Genomic DNA, 15,127 nt, shown 5'->3' on the forward strand with positions numbered 1-15,127 from the left:
TTTTAATGTTCCCATGTAGATCATATTATATTTCTATTGAATAATATTGTTTTATAGGCTACTTTGTTTATCATATCCAATCACTGTTATTTTTTTTCTAGTTCTATGACTCCATGCTTCTTATCTCCTTCCTCTGCCACTGACAAAGAAACCTAACTAACTTCTTTTCTGCTATCTCTTCTGGACCCAGTCAGTTCTCTCTCTACAGCCACTTGGTCAAGCTTCCTATTATGCCACCCTTTACTCAGTCCCTGTGGGTGAGTTCATCCACAGAAGCCTGCTGCCCAGCACCTGAGTCAGAGTGGCCCTCCCCACCACTGTCCTGCCCTCCTTTCTTTCTCAGCTTCCTCCTCTGCAAGAAGCAGCAACAACTTAAGCTGTTCAGTTCCCAAATCCATCTTCTCCCCACCCTCCGAAGGTGAATCACACTGGTCTGCTCCATGCTTTTCCCATCACAATGGCTCTTCTTTCTCCACCAGTGCCTTAAGGAAGTGATACCTTTTCTAACATATCATGGGATTTACCCAAGAAAAGGTACCTCCTTTTCCAAGCATTGTGCACCTCACTGACATGTAGGCACCATCTCTAATTCTGCCCACAGTGACACAGGCTCCTTCAATACAGTAGCCACTGTGGTCAGCTCCATTTGCTCATGCATCTTACTCCCTGGAAAAGCCTGCAAGGTTGGTGAAAATTTTGCAGATGAGAAAACATGACTCACAGATTCAAGTTTTGACCTAACAATGGCTACTCTGCAAGTAAATGGCAGAGCAGTGAATTCAGGTAATTTTGTCTTCAGACCTGAAAACATTTCTACTGAGTCACACTAAGGTTATAGTTTAACAATCTCTACACAGACAAAAACCCGAGTACACACATGAATGCACACACACACACACACACAAACACATACATGCACTTACACATGTGTGGAGAAAGGCACACAGGAATAAAAACACTATAATTCATCCATTCTGCCTTTTGGCAAAAAGGAGAGGATGGTGAACATTGTTTACAAAATTACCTCTGTCATTTCAAAAAACATAGCTAAACTGAGAAGTTAAATTTTAAAGTGTGAAAGTTTCCAAGCATTTTTGTTCTTATGGATATCATTATGTTATTTTTGTCATGTTCATTCTTAGAGATGGGGAAACTGAGGCCTAGAGATTCTGTGTGCCTTATCTAAAATCACATCACTGGCTCCTAGACCATGGCTCCGCAGGCCTGGCTGCTCTCCCTTCAGCCTGGGTGCCTGAGGGCTCAGGCAGAAGGAAGTCCGGCTGGGGTGCTGGCTCAGCCTGCAGCCTTTGCAGACTGCTGGGCTCACCTGTAGCTGCATTCCATGTCTGACTGAACGCATTTGTAAAGCAAATACTGTAACAACGTAATAATTGCTGTCAGGTAAGAATATTTTATTCTCATGATTCTTGGCTTGTTATGGCCTTGGGAAAGCTTCATACCTTCTCTGCACAATCAGGTTTCCATAAGAAAGTATATTCTGAGACGTCCAGGTACATGAAGGTGTCAAAAACCATCACCTATTATATAAATAAATTATTATATTTCACAGCCTTACAAGTCTCAAAAAGTCTCTTTTCAAACCAAGACCTCTAGTTCTTTCCTGTGACAGGACAGTAAAACCTGTGCACACATTTTACCTCACTCTGCGCGCATTAGTACAGAGGCTCGGAATGTCTGGGAACAAAGAACATTGGAGATCAGCAACTGTATTCAACCTACTAAGATTAAAGCTGCAAGCTGAGAAATGGGAGGCCATAAAATGTACCTTTCTCAGGGTCACAGGAGCCGATGATAGCTGATACAAGAGCAGTGGGCAGTCTCCTCCTCCCCTCCCGCTTCCCTCCCCACATCCCTCCCTCCCCACCCTGCTCCCCACTCTGTGGAGAAGCTTTCTCCCAGCAGGAGGCTGTGCAGCAGGCCTAGCCCAGAAGCTGTTGGATCAGGGTCCTCTGGCTTAGGAATGGCTTATCTCTCTGCTCAGAGGCTGCATTCCTATGCTCATGCTTATCTCTCAACTGAAGCTACCAGTCCAGCCTGCTTGGCCACCTCATCCCATTTTAATATTCTGCATAGAGGTTGTTACTACCTGTTGTTTTCTTCTAATTTCCTTTCTTTGTGTGTTTTGTTTTATTTATTTATTTATTTATTTATTTATTTTTATTTATTTATTTTTTACTGTCTACCTCCATCAGAAAGTGAGCTCCTTTTAATTGATGAGGGATCTCCCATGCATTCAATAACCAATTGCTAAATGTTTTCGAGGTGCCAGGTGCTACTCTAGTTATCCTATATAATAAAAGGCTAATATGCAAATCGACTGAATGGCAGAACCAGTTGCTATGACAAGCACTAACCACCAGGGGACAGACATTCAATGCAGGAGCAGCCCCCTATGGTCAGTGCATTCCCACAGAAAGAGCTCTGTTCAGCAAAGAAGCCCAGAAGCAGAGATCACAGCTGGCAAGCACAGAGGTGGTGGCAGTAGCCTCTTCTGCCTCTGCTGCAGCACTAAGGATGTCTGACTTCCTGCTTAGGCTCCCCATGGGGAGTGGACCTAAGCCATCAGTTGGACATTCTCTGAGAGTTCCTGGACGGTGAGAGGGCATAGGCCAGGCTGAGGGACCCTGCTCCCACAAGTGCACGAATCTCATGTACTGGGCCTCTAGTTATGGGATAAAATGTTGAGCAAGACAAAGAAAGTTCCCTTTTCAAAGAGCTCACTTTCTGATGGAGGTAGACAGTAAAAAAAAATAAATAAAAATAAATAAATAAATAAATAAATAAATAAATAAATAAATAAAATAAAACACACAAAGAAAGGAAATTAGAAGAAAACAACAGATAGTAACAACCTCTATGCAGAATATTAAAATGGGATGAGGTGGCCAAGCAGGCTGGACTGGTAGCTTCAGTTGTAGTAAATGAAAGTTGAGAGATAAGCATGAGCAGAGGAATGCAGCCTCTGAGCAGAGAGATCGCGGGTGCACACCAGGCGGGAGGACCGTGGTGAGGAGCAGGATCCGGGGAGGCCCTTTGGCTGGAGCGGGAGCTCAGAGCCCTCAGAGCTCCTTGCAGCACAGGAGGGGCTCTGAGTTCCACTTCACAGGGAGGGGACGCCTTGAAGCTGGGCCTAGCATCTCATTTAGAAAGACGGTCACTCTGGCTGAGTGAGATGCACACTGTGGGGGTGGGTCAGGGCTGAAGGGAGAGGGAGCAGGACCAGATGCTTCCTCTAATGCAGAGGCCAGGAGCTGTGACGTGATGTGGAAGCAGTGAAATGGGGCAGAAGAGCCTGGAGCCACAGTCCCTCCGGGTACAGGTTTGGCATTTGATTGTGTGCTGCCTGGGACTGAGATGGGAAGAGGAAATAAGTCCTGTGCTTTCACCCTCAAAAACCAGGTAGATATGACGCCAACCATTGCGATGGAACACCGGTGAGTGGATGAGGCTGGGTGGAGACCTGGGCTAGCTCTTCACAGACTCTGAGGGAAAGGACCACCGTGTGGAAGGTAAGTAAGCCAACAGACCAACAAGAGGCAAGTCCCCAGATGAACTCTTTCACCCCCTCACATGACCGGTAAAATAGCAGGTGCACCCTGAATGTCTACTGCATGCAGCACCTGGCAGGCATCTGTCATAGATGCTTCACATCAGGAAACTAAGGCTCAGAAAGGCTATGTCACCTATTCTGTATTTCACAGCTAATCAGTACAGTTTCACATCAGGCTGGTGATTCCACAATCTGTGTTTTCCATGTTGTTTCCACTGCACTACAGGCTAGAACTGGGAAACAGGCCTCTCCTCCCCACAGGCACCTTGAGATAAATAAGTGAGCATGGTTCATGAAGGGTGAGAAAACTTAAAACATCTTACCCAGGATCTGAATGGGGACCTGGGGCAATCCACAGGGGTTATTTAAATATCTAATGGTCTGAGCAGCCATTGGTTTGCAGCCAGACACCTACTCTGTCACACACTTTGTGGACAGTTTTATTTTCCTCAATCCACACCCAGTTCCTCAGCTCCGGGGAGGCACAAGTCTTCTCTATAAAGCCCGCCTCTGGTTCTGACTCAGGGAGCTGTGGGGACACTAGTAGGGAAGGTGGCTCTCATGTGCAGTGATGTCACGTGATGGTCTCTGGTTTAAGTCCTTCGGTAAGCTCCTATAACCACATTTTAGCAGGTTACTTTGAGGGCGACAACAGAAGTCTCTGGAGGGTGAAATGGAGAGTCAGACATGAATTAGCTTTGACTTTGGTTTGACTCCCAACACTGCCCTCTTCTGTTGTATTTTCTTTGCCTGGTTGGTTATTTCTGAACGGTTTTGAAAACAAGGTAGTTTTAAAACATGTCTGCACATGTCACTGCAACATGGACTTCTGTCCTCCTCACTTTGGATGTGACAGCTGGGCTTAGCCTGTCCTGTGCTGCCTGTTCTAAGCCAGGGAGTTTCCAGGGTTTGGCGCATGGGAGCTGATGGACAGACAAAGGTGCACTTTTTCTTGGATACCTACATCCTTCTTGCATTGTTCCCTTCTCTCCCTCTGGGAGACCTTCCTTCTTTCTCTGCATGTTATATAGGAATGAGATGAAGGTTAAAGCCAGAGACATTCCTTTGAAACTGGTCTCTGGCACTTAGCAACTAAGACCTTGGGGAAACACCTAATTTCTTAGCACCGCCCCTCCCATCAATAAGCAGAGAGTGATAATACAAATGCCTTAAGATCACTGAGAAGATTGCATAAAATACCATTTGAATCACCTGCAGAGAAAAAGTGCTCAGAAGCTGAGAGCCAATGGCATTGGTAGCATTGTAATAAAAAAGGCACATCGTAGGACCCATGAGTGTCTTGATAGAGTTTAAAGTGCATAGAATGGAAAAGCCTTTAGATAATAAACGTTTGTCATGTACGGCCCCGCATTCGTTGTGCAGATGCCATGGCATACGTTTGAGCTTCTGATTATGCTGCTGCCATGACCAAATGGCTTTCAGTAAGTAGCATGGTGGCAGGCTGTGTGCTGAACGAAGCATGGGCTTTGGGTCAGTTCCACCCTCATGCTCTGTGTGTGTGTGTATGTGGAAGGATGGAAAGAGAGCAGTTAGAAAGCAATGAGGGAGGGAGGGAGGAAGGAGAGGGGGTGGGGAAGAAGAGGAGAGGGATGGAGGAGGAAAGAGGGTGGGGGAAGACAGGATGGATGGGACAGTGGGGGGAGAATACTTATAGATGTTTGAGAGGAGAGTAAGGGAGAAGGTGTCCAGGTCTCTGCGAACCTCTCAAAGTGTGGGTGGGGGCGGAAGAGGGGGCTGCAATAGCAACATGGGGGGTGGCATTGTCAAAGGGCCTCAATTGGTTCCAGCCGGGCAGCGAGCAGAGAAACAAAGCCATGCATCAGAAGCAATGCCAGGCGGGCTCTCAGGATCGGTGGCTGAGCTGCACTGTGGGGACCAGATGTGATTTCTACTCTTAGGGGCTCTCAGCTGCTCCCAGTTCACCAGGGACAGGCAGTAACCAGACATACCTCAGGGCTTAACACAGTGTCAGTACCTGGTTTAGCCTGACATAAACAGACATTAGCTCTGGGCTTTGAAACAGAAGATAAAGAGAAATCCTGTCCCAGTGACTTCCTTGCACACTTACAGTAAAATCCAATCTTTAGCCTCACATGGCCTGGTCTCTGGGCACCCACCTCCTTTTCCTGTCACCCTTGTTCCATGTTCCCTCTCCCGAGCTGCCCTGGTCTGGTGCCAATGATGCTCAGCCTGCAGTGCAGACCTCCCTCCAGGATCCCACAGGCCCCACTCTCCCTGAATCAGGACACTGGCAGCAGTGGCAGGATCCCTCAAGGCCAAGAGAGCCTTTCCCAACTGCCTGTCTGCAGGAGAGCTCCCAGCATGGCCACTCTCAGGCCCCTGATGCGTCTTCATTTTGTCTCACATTGTCCATGAACTGATGATGTGTGTATGGGCACATGCATGTACAGTATTACATGTATATGAATATGCATGTGTGTTCATGTGTGCATGTTTATGTGCATGTGTGTATACTCGTGTGTGAGAATAGCTATATGTGCATGCTTCTGTGTGTTTGGTTTGTTTCTATCATCCCTGCTACAAGCATGTGGACAGGAATTGCTTTTATTTTTCAGTGTCTCATTTCACCTCACCAGGAAAGTGTGTGGCACAGAATAAAGAATCAATAAATACTTGTTGTATAAAAGGAAATATAATCATCTGTTAATGGACCAAGTATTGGGGACAAAGTGTTTTACTTTTAGTGATCCCCAGAGAACCTTGAAGCGCTCCTTCTTTATCAGCGATGTGACTGTGCTGCATCACAATTTCTCACTGAGATTTCTCAATGTAATGATTAGCTATGTGCACATGGAACCTGAGGATCTATTCACATGAGTGCATTCATATATCTATTTGGGAACACGAAGAGTATGTGATGAGTATGTGTGCTGATACACAATGTATAGTATTATAACATGGTGTTTGTATAGTCAGACATACTATAGCATATATTCATTTAGAGCAGTGGTTTCCAACCAATTTTTGGCCATGCCCCACCTAAGCATCTCAAAATCCTGAAGCCCACCCCCCTATAACATAATTCTTATTCAAAAAGTGAACTCCTACCAGCCTAAAAGGCTATTAATTTGGTCTAAACAAACTTTGAAGGAACATGGCATCCAAAAAAGGGAAAAGTAAAAGAATGCAAGGACAGTTAAGTACCAAGGAAGAAATTACTAAGAAATTGTTGAAAATAATAATAATATGAAGTGATATAAAAAATAGCAAATAAAGTTTCAAAACATAATAGAGAACTGAAATGCATAACTATATATATATGTGTGTGTGTGTATGTATGTATGTATATGTATATGTATATGTATATGTATATGTATATGAGATCCCTAGAACCATAAGAAATGCAAAAAATTAACTCATTCTTAATTGCCCCCCTTTGCCCCCCTTTAAAAGTCAAATTTCCCCCCTATAGTGTATGGGCCCCACAATGGGCTGTTTTAGACTGTTTTAGAGTCTAAGTTATACTTCACAAATTAACATATGTAGCCACTAGCCAATTAGCTATATGCTCACTAAACTATCATCAGTTAAGGTTAAAGAGGAAGTTGATAACTGTGGAGTACTTTAAAAGAAACAGGATTTTCCTTCTTCAGCATAAAAAAAGGAAGCAGTTGCCCCCAGGTGGAACCACTCACGTGCTGCCTGGGGACATGAGTAGGGTGACTGAGTGGCCAAGAGGCAGGGAAACAGGCTAGAAGGGCACTGATACTTAGTCCTACCGATAAACTTGAACAGAAACTCCTTTGAAAGACTGACCAGAAATAAACTCTGGCAAGCCTGTCTAGCAGCTATGGGTTTCAAGACTAGGGTGTCTACTTGCATCAGCATTGACCTCTTAACCTCTGATCTGGGCTCAGAGCTGGATGGGGAAAGGGATCTCAAACCGCCTCTTGGTGCCTAGTACAGTGAGTGTAAAAGATGCATCCACCCAACACTCACACCAGAAAGTAACTCACCAGGGGATGCCCAGAGCCAAGGAGATGCTCCATTGTGCTACATCCACATAATGGAAGACAGTTGTTAACGAACATCTGGCATAAAGTCATACTTATTGATATGGAATGATGTTTGTACAGTGTGTGTGTGTGTGTGTGTGTGTGTGTGTGTGTGTGTGTGAGTGTGAAATTCAGAGGGTAAAACAACATAACAGAGGCCCCGCTTGGGCAGATAAGGAAATGCTTGCTCAGCTCTTCCAGACTGAGGGCCAGGTAAAGTGAAGTGGGTCTCCACCATCTCCCCTCTGCTCCCTGGCCTTCCAGGGGTAAGCATTTGGCTGAAATTAGGGGATTAGTACACTAACTGCATGTATGTGCCTGTTATGAACTGATTGTTTGTGTCCCTCCCAAATCCATTCACAGGGTGGAAACCCTACCCCTCAGTGTGAGGGTCTTAGGAGGGGGTGCTGGGGAGTGGGAGAGTCCTCAGGAATGGGACTGGTGCAGCTCTCTCCCCTTCGCCCTGCCATGAGAGTATATGAAGAGAAGTAGCTGTGTGACCAGGAGAGACGCCTGACCAGAGCCCTGCCTTTGGGGTAGCCAGTCTGTGGATTGGTGATAGGAGCCCTGTGGTCAGTGCCCTGGGCCCTGGCTCCGGGATTCCTGTGCACATTACTGGCTGCCTCCTGCCCATGAGGAGAGCACACCCCGGCCAGCAGGGTGAGGAGTGAGGGGTGAGGGGTGGGACCACATCTCCAGGAGGCACTCTATCTGCAGCTCCCCCTCCCCCAGTGCCACAAGCACTGCAGCTGGAGGCCTAGGGCCCCTTAGGCTGTGGCCCATCCTAAGCTTTTCAAGCCAGCTCTCCAGGAGAAAGAGACACTGTTTGAGCATGCCCACTGTCCTCCTTCCTCTCCCTCCTTTGTCTCAGACCCATGAGAGAAGCGAGGGTGAATGAACACTTCAAACCTCAACACACACACAGTGCGTTCCAGCTGTGCTTGGTGCATCTCCATGTGGCCAAGCATCCCGAAGGATGATACAACGCCCATCTGCGCTGGGGGGTGAGAGTATTTTCTTGCCTGAGTTGTGATCATTATAATCATCCTATTTTCACATTTAAAACAAGGAGGATGTTCCCCTGAGCTTGTTCCCCACCCCAGCACAAGTTTGGGGCCTTCCTTCTAGGCTGAAGGCTGCGCACGAGGACAACAATAGGGTTGCTGAATATGCTGGTCATGCACCGCGGTGAGAGCACAGGCTCCACTTCAGCCCTCTTCCCATGGCCTCTGCTGCTCAGGGTTCTGAGCAAATGGTGAGGCAGTGAAAAGGAAATGCAGTGATTTGCACAAAGTCACATAACCAGAGAGAGGAGCCAAGCCCTCACTTCCACCACGGCCTGCTCTCAAATCCATGCCTCCTGCTCAAACATCCACATAAAGTAAGGCAGTGACGGCAGAAAAATAAAACATGTGCGACGTCCATGGGGTGGCCATGCAGACTGCACAGAACGCAGATGTTGCAGGGGGTCCCAGAGTCACAGCAACGTGCTCACCTCCTCCCTATACCCCCAAACCCAACCTGAGAGACAAGGAAGCTGCACCCTAAAGAGAGGGTGCACTGGGTTTGAAACACGGGCTTTCGCATCTAGTGTTGAGCCTGACCTGTGCTGATGTGAGGGACGGAAGGAGAGAAACAGGGACAAGACACACTGACTCTCCAGGCAGCCCTGAGGCTGGGGAGGCCTGTCCCCGCGCTGGGGTCTCAGCCTGCGTGCTCGGTGCACCCGGCCCGCGCAGTAACGGATTCTCCCAGTGATAATACTGAGTCATCAAGAAAAGGTTACATTTTATATTCGGAATTATCTGCTTAAGAAGGCAAGGAAGCGTGTAATCTATTTGAGAAAGATTTTCATTTCAAATAGTAGAAACTCTTAAAAGATTTCTGGTGCTTAACGGAATAAGTGGCAGTTATCTGGAAAATTCACTCGCGTGGCACAAGGTCTTCCCTAAGGATCCTAGACTAGGCCGCTGTGGGTTACATTAGGGAGGCACACAGGCCTGCTCCTTCTGGACAGCTCATGGTCTGGTTTTCCAGGCCTTTCACAACCCCTCACTCCAGTGCTGGGCTCTAAATCACATGACCCTAAAGATTCCTAAACACTTTTTGGCCAGCCCACACCCCATGGCCGGCAGCTTCCCATCCCCACCCACACCCCTGCCAGGAAACAGATGGTGAGTTATGTTTACAATGCCCACTGATGCCCATGGTGGGCACAATTATTGCCAAGGCCACCTGACATCGTGCGGAATCCCTGGGTGTTTTAGTAAGCAGTTCTAGGAAATTTCTGTTTGTTTTTGTTGTAGTTCTTGCAAGCATGTTAATATGAAATAAACTATTCACTGTAAAAATAATCATCAGAAAATGTTAAAAAATAGGTCTATCTAATTTTCTAAAAGCAAGTTCTAGTTTCATAAAATGCATCTGCATGGAGGCCTCCGCGTTTTGGGGAGCACACAGGACCTGCTACCAGCAGCCTCATTGCCTCGCACTGCGCCCCCAGTTTCCCCCAGACAGAAAGCCTGGCTTTGGGTGAATGTGCAGAGAGCCTGTGGCCTTCCCCTATGCTATCACCTGCACGTCTTTATGTCCAGTTCCAGGGCTTGCTTTAAAGTGCCACTGCTCTCAAAGCACTTTTCATGGTCACTGCCAGGCAGGGTGGGTGAGGCCATCTCTCCCTTTGGAAGATGAGGAGGGACCTCAAGAGGCAATGGAACTTCCTCTCGGCCCACCCTGGGCATCAGTAGGACTGGTCCATCACCGTGCTCTCCTGGCAGCCTTTCCCTCCCGGCTCAGTGCAGCCCCCTGTGGGCAAACACCCATTTCTGTGACAGTCAGGGTTATGGAGCCCTTCTGCCCGCTGTGGCCACACGGCGTGATCAATCAGAACAGCAGGGCCCATGAGCCTACCTGGTGTGTTGAGCAGGCGGGACCTCCTGCAGTAGTAGGCCACCTCCTGCTCACAGTGCTCCGCGCTGTCAATCACGGCCTCCAGCTGCCCCAGGCTGCTCCCGTAGTCCAAGGCCATGGAGTAGGGCTTCTCTGGGCTGGCGCCCTGCACACGGGTCAGCTCTGTGTTGTTGTGTTGCACCGAGGTCCAAATCTTGTCCTCTGCCCAGAAAACACAGCCAGAGGATGGGGGGTTAGAAGAAAGTTCAGAAAAGGATTGCGCTGGCAAACAGGCTCTTGTGGACAATGTGGTGGTGGTTCCCAGGGGAGCCGCTGCTCTGCGCATGCCCAGGATTTGACCAGAGAGTTTTTGCTCCTCACAGAGCTCCACCGGGGAGAAAGGAAATCAGTAATCTTAGGAGCTGATGCTTTGGAGCCCTGATTCCACAGGCTGCAAGCTCAGCATCTAATCCCATTATCTCATTTAAAACCCATGTTACAAAGAAGCCCACGCGCCCAGGTCAGAGGTGGGGGAATGCAAGACTCAGGCGGCTTGCTCAGGATTGCAGTTAGTGACTCAGCAGGAATGGAACCCCAGGTATCAGCCCTCCATCTACTGACCACCCCTCGTTCCCCACAAGAGGAACACCAGCAGCCATGGGTATCACAGAAAGCCACACCTTCCAGGGTGAAAATAAGACCCATACACAGAGTTTCTGTAAAACACACAGGTAACAAGGGTAGACTTTGGCCATCCCCACTGAACTCCGAGGCACTTAGCTGCAGTTTATTATGCATCCTCTGTTTGCCAAAAGTATTTGTGGAGGCTTATAAGAAAAGAACATGCAGAGGCGAAGACCTTTAAATCAGGGACCTTTAAACATGCTTTGCACAGAACAGGGAAAAGGGAAGGCCAGGAGAGAGGAGAGGAATGTGAGTTCTAGAAACTGGGAGATCTGTTATGGAACCTCTTTCTGCTGAGAACAAGCTTAGACAAGTCACCTCGCTATCTGGGGGCTCAGTGTTATCATCAGTAAAATAAATAAATAAATAAATAAATAAATAAATAAATAAATAAATAAATTCAAGAACAGCAAAACCACCTATCTTGTGGCAGGGCTATTACTATGGAATAACAACCAAAAATATAAAGTTTCAACACTATATGGGAGGCATCAGACATTCTGTAATAATAACTCGGGGCAAACATTTACTGGGTGTGGAATTGAATTCTGAGCATGCTTAGGAATGAAGCCAAGGAGGACAGGGGCATCTTGGAAAGCTTTTGTCATCTGAGCATCTTTACCCCAATGACATCACTCCTTCTCCTCGGTTCTCAGGGCTGAAGAGGAACCCCACCTGGAGTTCACATGGCTCTGTCACCCTCACCTCCTCAATCTTACAAATGCACACACCCAGGTCTAAGAAGTAAATAAAACGGCGGAGGCCTATCGGACAAGAAAGATGAGCACATATACTGCATGCAGCGCAGTTGATCACCACCACTAAGAGGCAAGGTTGTGATCTGGGGTAAGAAACTTCACTGCCTTGCACTGCAGTGCCAGCAAAGTAGGGGGAGAAAAGAGAAAAGGAGAGTTTGAGTTTGGTTTTAATGATCTCTAAAGTATTTTCCAACTCTCAAAAAGGACATGTTTCTTTCAGCACAAAATTAAACTGTGCTCAAACACTCCAATTCATCTTAAGACTGTTTCCTAAAGCCAGCCCACTATAACCCACCTATCTCCAATGTTTAACAGAAGCAGAATTACATTTTCTAAAAATGTAGAAAACAAATCAGGATGGATTTTGTCTTTGAAAGTGAAAATGGTACACGTAAAAATAATGTTACACAGATAATTAACAAAAAATCTTTAAAATGCCAATATAGATAAATGCAGATAAAATAACTAAAGATAAGCAATTGATTAATAATGCATCACTGTAGAGGGACAAAGAAAGACTGACAGTTTTGACATGTCCATGGTGCTGAGAAGCAGAAGAGGAAAGCCAGTCCATTCTACACTGTAGTGTTACCTCTATATTTTTACCTATGTCTATACAGATATACAGATATAGATATGTAAATATATGAGTGCTCAGAGAGACAAGTAAATTTGTCCACAATCTTATTGTGTCCAATCTATCTCATTTCAAAAGTGATCTACATAGCATCATTAAATCATATGGATTTAGATTTCCCTTCTAATGAACACAGACATTCATATCTGTATATTCATTCACCTAACGGTTCACACGTTCATTAATTGATTTTCTTATTCATTTAATAATTGACTTATTTTGCCAAATTCATATTATACCTTTGGCAAGATGGAAAAGAAAGCTGTGTCAGACAATCTTTCATCTTAAAGTCACTACTATTGCCAACTCTGCCTTGGGATCCTGAGGGTAAATTGAAGTTTTAATAATTCAACTATTGGCACATATTGATCTATGCAATCTACAGAAGTTGCACAGAGACACTAAGAGCTTGAAAGCACTCCCACAATTCACTTAGCTGTCACAGTATTAGTGACAGGATGAGAACTGATTACTGGAAACCCAGGTCTCTTAGTTGGTTTTCCTTTCAAAGACACCTTTGTCCTCTGATAATTTTCTCCTGGGAGATAGCAGAGTTAATACAAAAAGAAAATGGATAAATTGGTGTTATTTTTCCCAGCCTCATTGGCAGCAGTATAGGTTAAGCCCTGACCCTAACACAATAGCAGAGGTCAGTGGTCAGTGGCCCCATGAGAGCCTCGTGGGCCAGCTGCTGCTCCCTGCTCTCGGTGGGTGCTGTGGTTTCAGCTGGGGAAGGTCCATGTGAAGTAGCTCTGAAGGGTTCTCAAACAAGTAAGATTTACTCTAAACAGTCCATTAGGTGGGTACAGGGGATACATTCGCAAACCCACACATACTTGTACTAAAACATGGCCCTTGAAGGTAAGTATTCAAGATGATCTTTTTGTGCATGGGTGGGTGCAGGTCAGTGTATGTGGCCGGGCTCTGAAGTCAGAAGATCTGGATTGGCATGCCAGCATGGCACTTCCTGGCTTAGCAACCTTAGCCAAATGATAACTTCCCTAAAGTTCTGTTTCCTCTTCAGTAACATCTGAAAAGCAGCAATGAAGCTGACTATACAGGGTGGTTGTAAAGATGAGTGAGGGGATTTCTGCAAAGAGGCCCATTATCCACTAAGTGAACTGCATCCCACAGAGATCTGTGCTGCCCTTGTACATAAAGGCATCAGTGTCTCACAGGTGACTAGTGCTATTCTGTTAGCAACAGCATCCAGGAGAAGGCAGGTGGAGAGTGGCCTCAGGTAGTTCTCAGAACCGTATGTCAGTTCCTTCCCAGAGCACAAAGTAAGAGATGCCTTAAGAAGAGAGAAGGTAAACTTAGCCCAGCCTTCCCTCCCCAATCCGTAAAAATTCTTGAGCAAAACACACCCATTTCAAAAGACCCAGAACAGGAATTGCTTTATTTTTTAAGTTTTGGGAACTTCACACAATTCAACCTACAAAGATTGCCTATAACTCAAGAAAGTCCAATGTCATGTAGGGAATGAGAGCGAATCATCTAAATGCTAAGACTGGAAACTCATTTTAAAATCAAGTCCTCAAGGCTCCAAACACCAGCCTCTGCTGGCCTGCCTCCAGACCAGACCCCAGAACAGGCATGTGGCACAGTCTCTGGGGAAGCCTCCAGTCTGCAAGGTGTCTTGAGATAGCCGGCATTGTGGACATGTCCATTCCTTAGAACCTGGGCTCTGCCGCATGCCATCTGGGCAAGTTACATCACCATCTTTGGTTTCCTTCTTGGAAAGCAGGGCTTGTAATATCATTTTAATTAAATCCTATATAATAAAATATCAATATGCTAAGTGCCTGGTCATCCAGTCAATGGTTCAACCAATCAAAGTATAATATGCTAATGATATACTAAGGCTGCTCAACCCCTCTCTATGATGTGCACTGACCACCATGGGGCAGATACTCCAATGGGTAAGTTAGCTTGCTGCCAGGGTCCGGCTGATTGGGACTGAGCGAGATGATTTGGACATGCCTTGGAACCTTCCCACAGACCCTCTGTGGCTGGCCAGCCTCCTGTATCCATCCCCTGATGGCATTCAGCCCTAACCTCAGCCTGGCCTGAACACTCTCTCTATCTGGACCCCTCAGGAGATGTCAGAAAGCCAATTTCAGTTCCATCCCACAGGCCAGGCTGAGGGACCCCACTGGTGTACTGGGCCTCTAGTAGTATTATAATATTTTATACTAAAATTATATCTTCTACATAGACACCTAATAAGTGGTTGAACATTTTACATGTTCAAGAATTGGTACATTAGAACTTTTTCTTTAATACACTAGAATGAGGACCTCAACCTCATTCCTTAGAGAGTTGGGGTGGGATCTCATCTGGCAAAGGAGGTTAGAAACCAGGATGGAGTGCAGTTCCTTTACTACAGTTGCTGCTGTACAATGATAAATTATTACCATCTGTTCAATTATCTTTTCACTCTGAAATAGCCTCACGTCTGTCTGTATTTATTGGTGTCCCTTACATCTCCTGAAATTTCATCAGCAGAATATGTTGTTTAATTTCCATAAAACTAGAAACCTGAAAAAAA

General features: G+C 46.1%; 1 protein-coding gene across 1 annotated transcript in view; it reads right to left on the bottom strand.

Annotated features, from left to right (window-relative positions):
- Positions 1–15,127, bottom strand: part of CNTNAP5 (contactin associated protein family member 5) — a 777,625-nt gene that overhangs the window by 236,204 nt on the left and 526,294 nt on the right. The window contains exon 13 of the mRNA XM_036421736.2: positions 10,519–10,719. Coding sequence (XP_036277629.1) covers positions 10,519–10,719 — 201 coding nt within the window. The remainder of the gene's footprint in view (positions 1–10,518; positions 10,720–15,127) is intronic.

The sequence above is a fragment of the Pipistrellus kuhlii genome, unplaced genomic scaffold (genome assembly GCF_014108245.1).
Source record: "Pipistrellus kuhlii isolate mPipKuh1 unplaced genomic scaffold, mPipKuh1.p scaffold_m20_p_7, whole genome shotgun sequence".
NCBI lineage: Eukaryota > Metazoa > Chordata > Mammalia > Chiroptera > Vespertilionidae > Pipistrellus > Pipistrellus kuhlii.